Genomic DNA, 17,755 nt, shown 5'->3' on the forward strand with positions numbered 1-17,755 from the left:
CTTTTCTTTTCTTTTCTTTCCTTTCCTTTCCTTTCCTTTCCTTTCCTTTCCTTTCCTTTCCTTTCCTTTCCTTTCCTTCCCTTCCCTTCCCTTCCCTTCCCTTCCCTTCCCTTCCCTTCCCTTCCCTTCCCTTCCCTTCCCTTCCCTTCCCTTCCCTTCCCTTCCCTTCCCTTCCCTTCCCTTCCCTTCCCTTCCCTTCCCTTCCCTTCCCTTCCCTTCCCTTCCCTTCCCTTCCCTTCCCTTCCCTTCCCTTCCCTTCCCTTCCCTTCCCTTCCCTTCCCTTCCCTTCCCTTCCCTTCCCTTCCCTTCCCTTCCCTTCCCTTCCCTTCCCTTCCCTTCCCTTCCCTTCCCTTCCCTTCCCTTCCCTTCCCTTCCCTTCCCTTCTCCCCTTCCCTTCTCCCCTTCCCTTCTCCCCTTCCCTTCCCTTCTCCCCTTCCCTTCCCTTCCCTTCCCTTCCCTTCCCTTCCCTTCCCTTCCCTTCCCTTCCCTTCCCTTCCCTTCCCTTCCCTTCCCTTCCCTTCCCTTCCCTTCCCTTCCCTTCCCTTCCCTTCCCTTCCCTTCCCTTCCCTTCCCTTCCCTTCCCTTCCCTTCCCTTCCCTTCCCTTCCCTTCCCTTCTCCCCTTCCCTTCTCCCCTTCCCTTCCCTTCCCTTCCCTTCTCCCCTTCCCTTCCCTTCCCTTCCCTTCTCCCCTTCCCTTCCCTTCCCTTCCCTTCCCTTCCCTTCCCTTCCCTTCCCTTCCCTTCCCTTCCCTTCCCTTCCCTTCCCTTCCCTTCCCTTCCCTTCCCTTCCCTTCCCTTCCCTTCCCTTCCCTTCCCTTCCCTTCCCTTCCCTTCCCTTCCCTTCCCTTCCCTTCCCTTCCCCTCCATCTGTTCTGTTTCTCAAACTATAGAGCTCATTGTTTCCCTTAAGAGACTATTATAACAAATTTTTTAAAAATCTACAAAACAGTTGAGAATCTGAACTGGCCATCATGACTGCTAATGGTTATAACAAGAGGCAATATAACTCTTGTTATATAAATATAACAAGAATCTCTTAGGGAGCTTAAGTTCACCAGTATATCTAATGCATTAATAGCAGCAGTCTCAGTCCTTGTTATTATTATTTTATAAGGATTTTCAGAATAAAATGTTACAGTATGTCTGTCCAGAGAATGTCAGTGCCAGGTAAAAGAACAGTGATTACTCATTATGGCTCAGATATTGTCTAATCATTTTTACTTTTATTTTTAGTAAAGTCAATTTTTAAATAAGTAGAAATACTTTAACTTGTATAAATTAATATAAAAATAGAGACAAACATTACCCTGAGCTTCGTTTAAGGCTAATATAGATATTGCTACACCAACGGATACAAACCTTGAGTAGAACTGGTAATGAACCGGTTAATTCTTTTGTTGCTGAACCTGGTACACAAAAACTAAGCACAATAAATGATGCAAATCACATTCAGTTTTTATACATCTTTCAGATTCATTGATGCAAGGTTTAAGTACTGAGATTTTGGGCTTATTTTTAACGAGGCACTTGCAACTTAATTTTTGTTTACATAGCTGTTTTCAAAGCCAGCTTCTGAATAAGTGGCTCCCATTGGTACATCCAGATTCTTTCCTTGTGTCTTTTAAATATGCCATTTTTTTAATGTTTTTTTTTTCTTTTTTTCTTTTTATTTTTTTTTCCTAATACTTGTAGGCAAAGCTTTGAGAGCGCAAACACCTCACACGCCCTGTGCACAGGCTTACCTTCTGCTGCTGGTTATTTCCATTTCAGATTTGCTGCTGCTGTGCCTGGGGAATACCCTTTATGAAAGCTTTGTCAAAAGCAGGCAAATGAGGTTCCCCCAGAGCAGCCCACAACAGGGCTACAGCTGGCTGCTGGAGCAGAACTGACCTGCGTCAAATGTACAGTGTCGTCAGGAGACAGCAATACTCCTCTTTTAGAAATGTTATGTCCAATCTGAATAAGGTCAAAAGATACAGATGGAAAACAGCTCCTGATTTTTCTTCTCCTACGTTCAATAGAGAGAATCAGGTCTCCTCCCGATACTAGTGTTCCTACATTAGAGTGAAACATATAAATAACCATCACACCTATCTGATACACAATGCAACCATCAGAAAGTAGCCATCAAAAGGGCACACAGCAATTAATCTGGGGCCCATATTCTATTTATTCTAATACAGTTAAAACCTTGCAGAAAATATTAATTGTATTATGAAACAATACAACACACAAAAAAATATTTATTTATTAATCACAAGATTCAAACAAAATACCTCTGCCGACCAATTATATTTTTTTAATTAAATGGGAACTTTTAAATGATAAACTGAAAAATTGTATGTCTGGACACTATCTCACAGCTGCTTTCTTTTTATAACTGATCTTGGTAGAGGACTGGGCTGATGAGCACAGTGCACATGCTTATTTTACTTTCAGTTGCATGTTAAAAACCACTTCAGACCTGAATGCTGTTACATTAAGTCCCATCGCAACAGCAAAGTTTCTTCTGTTTATGGAAACTGCACACACATGGGGGGAAGGGGTACAAGGGGTACATTACAGTTCGAGGGGAATCCAAGTTATACAAACTGCATGCAAATGGGGAAAAGGGGCATGTTACAGTGAGAGGGGAATCCAAATTATGCACTGATTATGAATGTCAGTAATTATGATCTAAAGTATTTCTCACCTATAAAAGAAATGTCACATTTCAAGTGGTTTAGTAGCATTGTGCAACGAATCCCAGAAGACCCTTTGTAAAGGTGGTAAGCAAATAATTAAAAGCTGAGCAAGCCACATAACATTCAACTGTAGTAGAAATATTTTCAGCGGTAATTATAGAAGAGGAGTCTGTCATTGCCTAACTGAGAGTAATAGAGGCAAATGTCAAGAAATTCAAGGGTCACATGGCACTTAATTAGTATGAATGGAACATATTATAAAGACACTGATCAGGTCTTTATGACTCATTTAAAATGAGATTAGTTTCGGCCTTAAATCTGAAATTCAATTTATTTGTTGTAGACAAAGGTTACAATGTATCTTCCTCAGATTTAATGTTCCTAACGTCCTTTGTGTTCAAAATGGGTGTTTTGAGAATCCGTAGGGATTCCTCTTGGTTAGTTTGTTGCTTGTAATCTAAGTGGCCAAAATGTAACTTGCGATCAAAAGGAAACCCGATAGGATTATTTTTAACCTCCTCAGACACATAAATGACTAAACACAAAAATGTTCTGAGGGTCAGTGTATACAAAAAGTACTTGATGCTGATATTCCCAAATGTTTCAGCTAAGTATTTTCAAGGAGCATGAAACATTTGGACATTTGTGGAGAGACATATTGCTTTTCTGTTTGTCAGATCAAAGACAAATGTTTCATTTGGACTTAGTTTAACATTTTATGTGTACCCTTGAGCTGTTGAACAGCTTCCTGGCTTTTTTATTCTATGTTCCAGTTCTTTCATGTCCTGGGTCCCTATCCCAAATTGTACTGTCTTCAATGGTAAAGACATTTCTGCATCAGTAAATATAAGAATGCTTTGTCTTTGTCAGAAAGCAGAGAAACTTTGGCAAAATTGTTTCCTGTTGAACATTTAACTTTTATAGAAATAACATTTATCCCTGAAAATGCCACTTTTTTAGAAAGTATCCTACCAACTGTTCTTACGTGTATATTCCAGGAGTGTCTTTTTAACACTTATGACTGTTAGCCTCTATTTTTTATTCTAAATAATCTTGACTACAAAAGTACTTCCATGTACAAGATATATTGACCAGAATTTAGTTGCAAGTACAGCAATGCATTAGTAATTGCACACCAGTATTACTAATGTTAATCCAAGCTGGTAGCCCAAATCGGAGAGTGATTATTGCAAGGGGGAGGAGAAAATGGTGATGAAGTCAGCTGTGACTGTAATGCAGTCATGCCAATTTACAAGGAAAACACAAAGTCTTGTTTTGCTGTGCAGAGGAACGAAAACATAGGAGATGATGTTGCTTGGAGTTGTAGGGTTCTCTTAGCTCCCTCCCCAGCAGTTCTTTGATGTCTTTCTGGAGCTCAGTTTTAGGGAGAAATGGTTTTTGCACATGGCTCCAAGCTCATGCTTGAGGACACAGCTTTGAGGATTGCCCGTGGTCCACCGCTGTCCTTGGGAAACCTCTGCATCTGGATGAGCTGGGAAGATTGCTGCTCCCATCCATTGCCTGGGCACAAGCACAGCCTGCATGCCAGGAAATGCATTTTCCAGTCCGCACATGCTTACCCCGTGGGAACTGGAGCTACCTTTGAACAGAAAAACTAGACCTCCTTCCTTGTGGCAGCTGATGTAGTACATGACACAGCAAAATGGGATTGATGGCAGACAAGCTGTAGGTGATCTGCTTGACTTTTTCCAAGGACCGTACTCACATAGATTGTTAAGATGACCACAATTTACTTCTACAGATTTTGATTTCAGCTTCCTGTTCTATCTATAGTGTGAGTAATTTGGCCTGCATCACACTCTTTTTCCGCCGCTCTCCCACAGTTACACAAATACACACTCATGCACACATGCTGCATTGGTCAGGTGTCTGGGTTTAACCCAGGCGGTAAGAGTTTCAGATCAAAAGTCTCTGTTAAAGCACTACTTCTGCTGTTGAAAGTTCAAGTTTCTGTGTTCAGAGCAAAGAGATGAGACGGCCAAGTGCAACATTTGCAGGGCTGAGGGAGATAAAACTGGTGATAAAAAGGGGTTTGTGCTCAGGAATATCTGGCAACCCTAACAAGTACACATGCATATGCAAACAGTGCTAGGCAAAGGTCTCCACCCAGGTATTTCTAATTGCTGTGTTTTGTATATACCTCTGTTTTGGCTAGTAGCACAGGCCTGGATAGGGGGGCTTTTTTTTTTTATTTTATTTTTTTTCCCCTGAGACTATATATACTCTTCTTATCAGTTAACCCAGAGGAAAGGTCACTGTTACACTTGCTAATGTAAAACAGTTTATTACGACGCAACGATCGATTATCAGACAGATTGAAAACTTGGGTCCTTTAATGGAAGGCAATAATGATGTGAGATCCAAGCGCAATAAATTGTGACCTTTCCTTCCCTCCTATCAAGTCTTCTGTAATTCTGTTGTGTGGATAAATGAGTAAAGAAGACCATACCACATTCAAGACTTTTCTTCAGCTGGTTGCTTAGTCTCAGCTATCACTTTTCTAAAATTACATGCCATCTGGCACTGTGATCAGGTTTGCCAGGGTGACTGCTGAGCAAATGAAGCGACCTTCCCTGAAGCAGAAGGAAGTCAAGCAAGGTGCCACGAAAAGGTTATCTGACGATACCAGTCACAGCTATGCCCTTTTCTTTTCTTCTGTATGTGCCTTTAACGCTGCTTGTTGATGGAGGGGAAAGAGGAGGCTTGGAGGAAAAGGAGAACGAAGAGAGGGATTAAAGCAAGAAAAGCAGGCATCTTTGGGGCTCTTTGGGGCTGATACTTAGGGAGAGGGTGCGAAGGACATGAAGAGGAGCCTGGGCACTGACTGCTGATGTGCTTGCGTGGGATGCTCAGACCTCAACATCCACGTGCAGTGGAAAGGAGGTTCCAGTGCAGCGGGGAGCTCTTCAAGCCTCACTGCCTCAGCACAGAACTGTCTCCCTGGCAGCAGTTCCTTGACGTGTCCTTAAGTCTGCCACACGTTAGCCTCCATGAACATCAACTGCTAAAACCCAACCCTTTTACAGGAGGCTGCCGTCTCTGGCAAACCATGCGAAAACGCTAACCCTCTGAATTTTCCAGCCTGCCCCTCTGCCAGAGATGACTGCTTCTGCAGCAGATGTAACAGAAGGAAACGTGTCCTTCTAACAGCTGCAGTTCAGAATCCGACATCTTACATAGCTCAAACCTTCTTTCATGGGGAAGCTGATATTAACGGGCACTGAATTGGCCAAAACATGCCATTTTGCTAATTCTGCTGTAAAGGCGGTGATCTTTGGCAGTCGTTCTAAACCAGTAACACCTTCAACCACCACAGGAAGACCAAGCTAATACGTAGGCTTGCTTCTGTAGCAAAGCCAGCTTAATTGAATCACCTAAGAAGAAAAAGTAGCTTTCCTGGGGGATTGTATCACAGCTCAGTTCCATGGCCTGGTTTATTGCACCGTCCCACAATGGCATGGCACTGCAGCAGGTAGGAGCGATGCTTTGAGGGGATAGAAAGGGGTGACGTGGCAGGGTGCTTTAACCAGGTAATGCTTCTGTGTGGAACTTCATCATGAGTCTGTTACAAGGTTTTATAGGACCAGCTACGCCCATAAAGGCCACACACCTCTTCATTGATAAAACTGTACTTAAAGAGACTTTATGTGGTATATTTATCATGCTGTGAGGCTTTATACAACATACCTCAAATTATTTTGCTTTGCTGAAGCAGAAGTTGTGATGAAGCAGAAGTTATACATGTAATCAAGGCACCAAACATGAAGACAATGCTTAATGAGGCTAATTAATCTTTCCTTATAAAGAATAGGCATGTATTTCTGTACACAGAAGGTGTACTGAAGATTTCTAGTGCCTTTTTTTAAAAAAAAAAAAAAAAAAAAAACCATGCTAAGACAATTTCAGAAGAATTAACTTTAAAATCTCTCTGTTGGGAAGCACTTTTAAAAAAAAAAAAATAATAGACGTGGAAGTTTAATTTTTCGTTTTTGATTTTATTGAAGCCAAATACAAACGCAGCACAAATATTTTAAACATAATTAACATTAATACCAGGTGACAATGAATTCACTTCTTAACGTGGAGAAAAAGGCAGAAATAGCACCCTTTCATCATGGCTCTTAATGCTTCGACCCTGCCAAAACATCCCGTAACGTGGAAGGAGGAAATTTAAGGTATTTTCTGGTAAGGACTGACGGCCCGGGGGGCACCCCCAGCATGGGGCACAGCCCGTGCCCCTCAGCTGCGTGCCCAGCGGTTGGAGCAGCCGCTGCCACATGACCCCCCATGCCCCCGGGCGGCGTTTCGTGAGGCGATTTTTATTAAAAACCGTGCCGAAACGGCGCCGGGGAGCGCTCCCCTCAGCCCCCGGCCGCCATCTTCCCGCCGCTCCCCACAGCTCGCCCGCCGCCCTGCCCGGCCCCGCGGGGCGCCCTTCGCCCCGCCTCGGTCACTTCTCCCCGGCTCCGGGCTCCCCACCCGGCACGGCCCTTCCCCGGCGGGCCGCTACGGGACAGGGGGGACGGCGGGCACCGCCGGGAGCCGGCCCTTCAGCGGGGATAAGGAGCCGGCTGCGCCTACAGGTCCCGGGCATGCCGGCCCCGGGACCGCCGGCACCCAGCGGCGCCCCCATTGTGCTCCATCCGGAGCGAACGGCGCCGCGCTCCGCTCGGGCTCGCTCCCTCCCCCTCCGCCTTCCAAGTGGTCCCGTCCACAGCTCCGCTCGGCGCCCGGCGGAAGGTCCCATCCGTGGGAAACGGGAGGGGCCGGCGCGGCTGGGCGAGGCGAAGAGCGGAACGGAGTTCTCCCCCGAGGCCGGGCTAGGCGCTGATGAGCGTGACGGACGGCCAATAGGATGAGGGAACCGTGGGGGAATAGCCAATGGGAGAGAAGAGGGGGCGGGCCTCTTCCTCAGGCCGGGGCGGCGGGTGCCGCGCCTGCGTAGGGAGGGTGGGGGGGGCAGGAGGAGGAGGGGATTTCGTCGTGTCCCTGTGGCGGCGGCGCCCGGGGAGGGTCGGGCGGAGGGAGGGGAGATGGAGGGGGCGGCCGGGCAGCTCTGAGCGGGGTGGGGAGCCGGGAGCCGGGCCGGCAGGGCGAGGAGAGGCGAGGGAGGGCGGCGGAAGGGGGCTCGAGGCGGAGAACGAGCGAACGAACGAGCGAGCGAACGGCCGGGGCTGGGGGGGCTCCCGCCCGGCGGGGCAGGATGAGCCAGGAGGAGATCCTGAGGAGATTCATCCGGCGGGTGCAGTCCATGAAGGACACGGACCACAATGGGGAAGACAACTTCGCCTCCGACTTCATGGTGAGGGGCCGAGGGGGGGTCTCTGAGGGGGGGGAGCACCGTGAGGTGCCGTCGGGTGGCCCCCGAGCTGGGCAGGGGCCCCCCGTGGTCCCCCACACTCGTAGGGGTTGGTTGGGGGTACCCCTGAACCGGGGGGGACACCCCCAGAACCGGGGGGCTAGCCCCATAACCGGGGGGTACCCTGATAACAGGGGTATGGGCCCATAACGGGGTTATCCCTGTAAATGGGGCTGGCTCCATAACCGGGGGATAACCCTATAACCGGGGTTGGCCCCGTAACCGGGGTGTATCCCTATAACCGCCCCCCTGGGAGTGATGAGCCCCCATTCCCTGCTCAAACCCCTCCCGAGGGGTTGCTCACGCTGAGAGGCAGAATTAAACCCAATTGACCAGGAGCCCCCCCAGCAGATGAAGGGGGCAGAGGAGGCTGGGGAGGGGCTGAGGGGGAGCCCCTCTCCTTGCCGGCCATGCCTACCCCTTCATCTGCCCGGTGAGCACCCCTGCTCCCTGCCAGGAGACGGGTTAAATGCCCTGAGCCTCCCTGGGAGGGATATTCCCTTTCCCTTCCCTTCCCACCAGCTCCCCATCCCCCATGGCAGCCCTGCCTGCATCCCTCGGCCTTTCTTCCTCCCAGCCCAGCCCAGCTCCCCGCCAGCCCCTGCCCAGCGCGGCGGTGTGCTGGGGAGAAGGGGGGCGTTCAGCAGAGGATTTCTCCCTTATGCCGGCTCCGTTTCCCCCTTTTTGATCGGGCTGCGAACCCGCTGGAGGCCATCTGCCTCCTGAATCGCACAATGATTGGGATCGAGCAGCCCCGGCGAAGTCCCTAAAAAGCACAGAAAAACCCGGCTGGACCCGAAGGAGAGGGAAAAGCGAGCATCCCCCCCCCCCCCCCCCCCCCCCCGGTTCGCCTTATTATTACTATTATTGTTATCCTCTGGCGCTGTTTGGGATCAAACCCCTCTGCCAGCCTTCGGAGCTGTCAGCCTTCCCTAATGGTCCGGGAAGAACAAAAAAAAAAAAAAAAAAAAAAAAAAACGGGATGGAAATGTCGCATCGGGGCTGCGGATGTTGCGCAAGGGCTGGGAGAGGGCTGCGGGAGGAAACGGGGCCGGGGAAGGGCAGCCCCGGGCCACCGAGCTGCCAGGGGCTGGGGCAAGCCCAGGGCAAGCTCAGGGCAAGCAGCCGGCCTGTGGGAAAGGCAGGGGGAATGGGGGGAGCCGAGGGGCTGCCCCCGAGTTGGGGCACAGCTCTGGGGCAGCAGCATCCCTGGGTAACGGGGAGGTTAAGGGATGGGTTTCGTGATATAATTGCTATTAAACGCACGCTGACATCTAGTACTGGGGAGTCTGGTTCAAGTGGACCAGAAAGGGTGGCCTAGAAAATGCAGGGCTTCTAATATCTCCTCTGTTAAATGCTGTATGAATTAGATCCAGTAATCAGCTGCTACCATTTCAGGTCTGATAAGCAGCCTAACGCATGCAGTTGGACTGTAACAAAGCCTAAACAATAGTTTTGCCATCCTTTCTCCTAAATAGTCCCCGCTCTGTATGGAAAAGTCAGTTTGGTTTCTGTTCTGTTCCTGACAGCGCATTGTTTGTGTAGCTTTCGGATGTGGAGCCCTGAGCTTTCCCTTTGCTCTCAGAGCAGTAAGGAAAGAATGCTGCTAAAAATGGGAAAATAGGGTCACGGAGACCAACTAGCGAGGCGTTTCAGGGAAAAGGTGTACTGCCTGCAGAAGTGTTAAATGCTTTGGAAAGGATCACGTTCAAGATTTCTTTTGTGCTCTTAACGCTTTCTGTTTCCAACCGGCATGCTGCTTCTGCATAGGAAGTGATACGGAAACCAGGAAACCGGGATGCTGCTCGCTGACAGAAGTGTTCCCGTCAGTCTCAGTATTCACCTGCACGTACCAAAGCAGATACAGATTAGTGTAGCAATGAGAATCGTAATTACCAATTATTTTTCACTGAGGGCATGTCATTTGCTGTTGTGTTTGTTGGTTTTTGTTTTGTTCTTTTTTTACAGACCAATGCTTAGATACTCATTATAATGATTGGAGAGAGGAGGGGAGATGAAGGGGGTAAAAAGCTTCTGTATTATCTTTTCTGTAGGTTCCAGTAGTGATTTTCTGGGGAGGAATTATGTTCTCATTTAAGTGCAGGATGTATTGTCGCTGCACCGCAACGGCAAGTGTGTAGAAAAGGAATTGCTGTTACTCATCGCTTCATTTCCAAGTCAAAATGGAATCTAAAAATAGGAGAGGAATACTGAGTGAATGCAATTGAAAACAGTTCTTTATTTTCATGTCTTTATCGCCTTTGACTGCGTTGAGTAGCTGACTTAGAGAATTATATTTGGGACCGAGTGAATGAACTAAAGGTGCTTGACAGACAGGTGCCATGGAGCTCTGGAAGAGGTGGTAGGAGAGCTACAGCTGTGTGCGGGTAGGCTGTGGGTGACTGAAGGCTTCTGGTTAGCCTGGCTGAATGTTACTGAAAGGCCATAGCACAGATAAATCTGACTGCTACTTCATAGTGCCGTTGACATCCCTGAAGACATGTTCCACTCGGAAGGTGGAGAGGTGACTTAATTATTTATTTTCCCTCTTGCAAGATAAATTACACAGCGTAGGCACCAATAACGAGCCTTTTACTGGCAGTCAAATGTATTTAATTTTAATTAGTTTGCACTGAAAAGTAAGCAGGACTTTATTAGTAGATCACTTGAGCATTATGGGTGCACACAATGAGGTGGAAATGAAGTGTGTCGTTTGGCAGCAGCATATCGCTCATTTGCCAGTGGGTCTTGCCAATGAGCTCTGCTCTGTGGCTCTAGGGGCAAGTGGGCATTTCCTCAAATAATGCAGGTTGGGTCTGGCCAATGTATGGTTAAAGTACATCAAAGCTGACACCGGTATTAGGGCAAGGTGGAGTACAGATTGCTTCCTTGTGTTGTGTCGTGCATTGTATTGTTGTGTGTTCACAAGCAGTCTGGTCTGGATTCTGAATTCCTCTAATGAACAGGACTCATCTCAAACCAGGATTGCAATTCCAAGGTCCATGTGGAGCAAACAGTTCTAGCTTCCAGATTTTAGGTAGACTTCTATAAATACTGTTGCTGGTTTACATTTAATGTGTTCACAGCTAACACATTTATGCAGTAATCCAGCAACAGTGTTCTGCTACTGTCATTGCTATCAGTTCTCTGAGGTAGATTGATATCTTTACAGGACAACTGAAATATGAATGGTGAAAAGCATTTTGTTAAAAAAAAAAAAATCATTTTTTTCAAATGTTTTGCAGAGTATGACAGTTTGACCTAATATTTGGAGTTATACCCCTGGCTAATCAGTTTTAATGGAGCACAGAGAATGGCTGAAGGTGTTTCTGGCTTCTCTTTTGGGTATTCTGTAGGAGACCCCTGGCTGTCTTCTGTTTAATCCATCTAAGCTAACTCATAGGTTTTGAGATATTGAAGAACTTGCGCTGTGTTCTACAGTATGAAAGGGATTTTGAATGGGCCATTCATTTGAAGTGGATGAAAGGTAGACTTTATGATAGATGCCACTCTTAATCTCTTGGTTGTTTTATTTATTAATTTTTTAAGTTTTTATTTTTAAATACTTCTGCCTCTTTTTTTTTTTTTTTTTTTTTTTGGTGAAAAAAGGGGAGGTGGGATGTGCTTTACTTCCAAGGATCACGTCTAAAATACCTGAGATGAGACTACTAAAAATGAAATAACAATCTAGGCTGCTCTAAATTACCAATCAAGGTGACTGAGATATGTAGTAAAAGTCCATGTAATAATGATAAACACACCATGGATTTTGTTCTAATTCCTGTACTGTCTAATACAGCATTAAAGAGATCACAAATAATACATTCAATTGCAACCATAGCACTTAGACAACCTTCTTAAAAGCTTGTCTGTATATTAATGTGCATTTGTGTAAACTTTCTCAATTTAAATACCACTGATGTATCTCAGGTGTATCTGTGAATGTACTTTTCAATTTTATAGAGCAAGTATATAATCAGGAAAATTAGCAGAGAAGGGTAAGACTGCTATGCCTCCAGAATTACATTACCAATTACTTCTCTTAAAAAATAATAATAAAAAAAAATCAATGTCTATACATGTATTTTTTGTGTTGTTTTCTAGTATTTACTTACTGAATGAGTCTCTTGCTTGTAACATAATCTGAAACATGAATTCTCTGCTTAGGCTTCATCCTCTGCATCATAAAACACACGGTGCCTTTTGAAGAGAAATAATTTCTATCTGCTAAGGCTAAAGTAGGAAAAACACTCAGGTAGAGTCAGCTAGACTTTCACAAACAGGTTAATTGTTATATATATATATATATATATATATATATATTTAAGATTTAAAAAGTGATTGGTGTAAAAACAAGTTCTGGGGGAAATTCACGTAACCTGGGGGGATTTTGAGCAACCGTCACCAGTTCTGAGCACTTGTCTTCCTGCGAGCATGCTCCCAGGGTTGATGGCCTTGGGGAGAAGGACGGTGAGCATGCGGTGCAGCGGCACGTTGCGAGGAGCTCTGCTTTTACAGCTGTGCAATGGGTCACAGGCAGCTGGGGCAGCCCTTTGAAGGGTTTGCAGCCTTAAAATTTCAGAGTCGAAGTTGTCTCTGGTCTTGTTCGTCTTCCATATTAGGCATTACTTTGAGCGTTAATGTGTTTTTGAAGTGTATTCCTGCTAGCTGCGTTTCATTGACTGCCGTTGGTTTGGTCGGGGGTGTGGGGGGAAAAATTACTTCATTGTGAGCAATGCTAAGTCATACAGGCCGGCCATAAAGCTCCATTTATGTAGGCTACTTCTGGCTGGAGCAATACGACTGAATAATATTTTCAGTAACCCTTAACTTAAGAAGCTTCTGGAATTTGGTGAAATGCTGTTCTTGAAGTGTTGCACAAAATGCAACTTTCTATGAACATCAATATATTTAAACTTTTTTTTTTTTTGTCATCTCCTGAGGAAATGAGTGCTGCTGCTGCTGTTTCCAAGATGCCACTCTGAATTTTCCTAGGGGTGGCTGAATACAACCACAGAACTCCTGTCATCACCCTGGGGTGTAAGAACTTGCAAACTTGGCCTAAAGTTGCCGTTGTTCTTTCAGGCAGATGAAACTAAAACAACGTGGTTGGGCAACGCTCTGGGTTTTGTCAAATAACTCGCATGGTAACAAGCTCTGTTTGCTCAGCCTCTGAAGACAGCAGCATGCAAGTCTCCTGGTCTTATGTATCAAAGGTTTGTGTACTGATTTGGGGTATTATTATATTATTCAGGAGGAGCAAGTGATAATCTTGACCTTGCACCTTGTGGCATACAGCACACATCCTAAATAATTTAAATGGTGCGTCAAATACTTAGCTTTTATTAAGATTGCAGTCCTACCATAACTTTGGTGTGTGTATATATACATGCATATATGTACAAACACATATATATAGCTATATGTAGATAGATGCAGAGAGAGAAATCTGTAGGTACATGTCTCAGGTGACCACAGTTCATCTATGCTAGGCTCCATGGGTCTGGAGCTCTACATACATGCAGATACATGTGTATATATACACATTATTGTGCTTATATCTATATAATTTCTGCAGAAACAATTTATATTACACAGAAACAGTTTCTTGTTTTGAGGTGTACATAACTAACGTTAAAACTGATATGTGTGGGGTGTTTCTGCTGTGTAGTGTTACTGCCAAACGTAACTCACCGGCTCTGCAGCCCAGGAGAGGTTAATCTGAATACCTGCTTATCTCATGTGCATACATTTGCCCATAGGAAGTTTTTAATAGTTAGGGCCAAAGCTTTTCAAATTCATCTTAAAGGCCTTAATTTGTCATAAACAGAAAAGCGTTTGATTTTCTTGCTTGTCAGTATGTAAGATTGATGGATTTTGTGCTAAAGGGACTTGCACTGCTCCAGTAGTGCTGTAATATGTTCAGTATGTAGGGCACTTCAGCACAGGGAGAATAGTAACGCGTTTGTTAGTGCTGGGGGAAGACAAAACTGTGGTGGTGCCTTGAGTACACAGTCTTAGAACTGAAGTCAGAGCCCAGATGATGATTTTCTTGGTTTCTTAAAAATCCTCTTTACTTAGAGAGAGGCATCAGTGTTAAAGGTCAGGTGTGGAATTGAGCAGAGCATAAGTTAATGGGTAGAGGAGAAGCTCTTTGTGCTGCTAGGAAGTACAGCACTTGTATCCTGGTGTTTTCCCTGGGCTGGTGGCACTCCACCACTGCTATGGTCATGTCCATGCCATCTGGGATAACTCAGCTGTGTATATTTGCTGTAAGCAAGGCATGAATATGCATTTCCATTTCTATTAAGTAGCAAATGAAAGTTGGAAAGGGGCTGAGCTCCTTGTTTTCCTGCTTCATCAGACAATAAAACTTACCAGTAGAAACTTAACTCATTAATTTGTTTCAGAGAGATCTGGTCAGAATGCATCCGTGAAGGAGGACGCTCTGATCCCGCTGTGGAGTTCTTGATCCAGAAGTAGGAGTCACTGGGTGCGGCTGCTTTGGTGGATCTGTCTTAAATCCTCCTGCACCTCCCCGGAGTGATGCCATGTTCTGACCCAGCGCCACCAGGACAGTACAAGAATGAAGCTAGAAGCCTGACTAGGAAGGCTGAGAGCACAACAGCGAGTTAAGCAAAAGATTAGGAGGAGAAAAGCGTGGTGAAGCCCATCAGAGTTTAGGACCATCCTTCTAGGCTGGGAACCACTGTTTCATAGTATCTTTCAAGAGCATGTCAGGATGATTGAGGCGCTGTGAGATTTGCATTGGAAAGTTACAGCTTTTATCTCAGAGGGCCTCTGCTAGCTACTCTCTTGCCATCCACTTTAGCTGTGTAAGAATTTCGTTCATTCTAAAAAGAGAAGGTAGAAAAATTCCCCAAAGGTACTGGATAAATAGAGGTATAAGTGGATGACCTAGTTTGTTTGACCTGATTTTTCCTGCTATCTTGCTACAGACTGAGATTTTAATTCCTTTAAAAGGTAATTTTGTTGGTGGTAACCACTTTGTGGGAAAGCTTACAGCCATCCTGGCTTTAATGGAAGTACCTTTTGAAAGAAAGGCTTAGAATTAGCAGCTGTAAAAAGTAGCAAGCTGATGTAGCCAGTGACTTCAAGAAGGAAAAATAAGTAGCTATTATAAGAGGACTGAAGCTATGAATGATGTTGTCTCATGAACTGAGAGGTCCATGAGAACAAAGGAACAAAAGCAACTAAAGATAAGTTTCATTCATTTGGATTGCTAGAAGGAAGCATCAGCAGTTTGGAAGGAAGTTCTGCCGCGATACTTCTGACAGTTAATTGTGTTATTTATTTTACTTCTGAGCTCCCTTAATGTAGTAAAACAATTGAATTGGCCGGATTTATTAATGTGCCATGGGCAACTAAATCAGGGGACTGAAATTAGTAAGTGCTGTATGAATTGTTTGTCGTGTTCAGTTTTTAGTTCACTGGCAGAGACATCCAACACAGTTCAGTGGTCATAAGCTTCTCCATGTAATTTGGGTTCCTTTCTATTTGGAGGAAGAGTTATAGCCTTAGCTTTGCATATGTTGGAGAGCAAGCCTTGATTCTTGAAACTAATGTATCTCAGTAACGTTTAAGTGTGTCGTGCTACTAGTTTTGTGTCTAAACTAATGGGCTGGAAAGCGTCAGTCTCCTATGGGGTAATTAACTTAGTTAAAGCCATATTGCTTTAAAGAACATATGCACGACTTTAATCTCTTACTTCGTTAAAATACTGAACTTGCAAATTTTAAACAAACTGGTCTTACATTAACTTCCTTCTTAAGTAGTCTTTTAAGTTCTAGCTGGCGGTGTTTATTTTTCTAAGGTCAGTGTTTTGGTGGTGTCGTCTTGAACAATTTTGCATCTTGTTGCATTTGTCTAGTGGATCTGTCTTGTCTTGTCATTCTTATTGGCACATGTGGATGACATCTGCTTTTTGTTTTTATCTAAAAACACACAGATGTCTTGTACCCTTTGTGATCGCAGGAAACGCAGCCTCTGCATGGATCAGTGAGATTAAGAGCAGTTCTTATTTTGGTTCTGGAAAGGCAGATGACCATCTCTCAGCTGTGCGGCAGGGCTACAATGGAAACGAGGGGCCAAGACTTCTTATTCAAGACAAAGCTAACAAAGGAATCTCAATGGGAGGCTCTAAAGACCATGGCACGTGATTGGCATGGTCTGGTCTTCATGCTTTTGTTGGGAATGGGCTGGTAGCTTTGGTAGCAGAGCTGTACTGTATATATCTGCTGTCAGGTCAATACTGGGGATGAGAACTCCATTTCTGTGCTGAGCTGGATGTCTGCAGCTGTGGAGACAAGACTCCAGTCCATGAAGGTTTGGCTGGACTTCAGAGACCAGTAGGCATGCCTCCAAGCTACTCACCACCTTCGAGAGTTTCAGGGGTGCTTTGTCCAGAATTTTTAACTTCTGTTCCATTGTTTGGTTTCCCGGATAGATGTTGGCTTTCCCTTCTGTTAGTACAGCGTTAGTTTTATCTGATACTTCCTCTGGTGGTACTTGGAGGACACAGCTGTCTGTGAACGACTGGTTCCCAGTTCAGATGATGTTATGTGGGTGTCCTTTCTGTGAGCGTTCAAGGGACTTGCCACGTACATAATGCATCATGCTGAAATGCCTCCTGCTGTGGGAGCTGCACAGCTCTTGAGAAGCACAAGTGGTGTTCCCCACAGCTTCTAAAAGCACTTTGTTCCACTCTGCTCCTAAGTGGTTCACTTCTCATTTGACTGTATTTGACTCTCTAATGCATAACCCTGTGGTGGAGCAGTGCCTTTTTCCCCCAAGGCACTCGGTGTCCTGGTAACATGCGTGGTGCCTGCGTGTAGCTTCCTCCTTGCACAGCTTTTATTAGGTTTGTTGCCCAGTATTTGTTCAGTCTTTGCACAGAACTGAATAATTGCCATAAAAAGCTCAACAAACAGCACAAGTGATATGAATAGGGCACTGCACTTAGATCATGGCCACCTTGGATTCATAAGGTGGTGACTTGGTGGTAAATGCATTGGGTTTTGTGTTTTTGCAATGTACTTCTTCTTTTTTCTTTTTTTTTTTTTTTTTACTGATTTTCTACACGTGGAAAGGCAGTCTTAAATCTTTGTTTATTTTGTACTTCAATCTTTGCCCTCTTATATAAAAAACAGGATTGCAAGGCAAAGCTCTGCTTTCGTTATTAGTTACTGCCTCTTACATATTCTGATAATTTGAGCAAGCAGGTAATTGTTAATTGAAATGAATACAGGTGTCCTGTAGGAGCACTCAAGGGAACAATTTAGCTCAAAATAAAACTGGAAAATGAAGCCCTGTTCTAGAGGGAAGGGTATATGTAGGTTAGTTTAACTGCTTCAAGAACTGGGAATTCCTGCAGAAACAAATTTAGAATAAATTGCCTCTCGGGCAGCAGCCCTGTTGCACAAACTGTTAAAGGAAGGAAATAATCTCGTAGATATTGCGAGTCTCCCCAGATCGCTGTAAGTATCTTTTCTTTCACAGGTTTTTTTTTTTTTTTTTTTTTTTTTTTGAGACTTCCATTTTTAGCAGCATAGGTGGCTACCCAAAGATGCGTTTTTATTATGACCAAACAAACAAGTAAAACGAACACTAACTTGTTTCCTGTGAGGTAGTATAAATATAGCTGCGTGTGAATGTGAATGGAGAAAAATGAC

General features: G+C 44.9%; 1 protein-coding gene across 1 annotated transcript in view; it reads left to right on the forward strand.

Moving 5' to 3' along the window:
- The first annotated feature begins 7,809 nt into the window (after positions 1-7,809).
- The window catches only part of PTPN12 (protein tyrosine phosphatase non-receptor type 12), a 78,185-nt gene continuing 68,239 nt past the window's right edge, over positions 7,810-17,755 (forward strand). The window contains exon 1 of the mRNA XM_082784906.1: positions 7,810-8,006. Coding sequence (XP_082641032.1) covers positions 7,908-8,006 — 99 coding nt within the window. The 5' untranslated portion in view covers positions 7,810-7,907. The remainder of the gene's footprint in view (positions 8,007-17,755) is intronic.

Source organism: Aythya marila, assembly GCF_965140915.1.
Source record: "Aythya marila genome assembly, chromosome: 1".
Lineage (NCBI taxonomy): Eukaryota > Metazoa > Chordata > Aves > Anseriformes > Anatidae > Aythya > Aythya marila.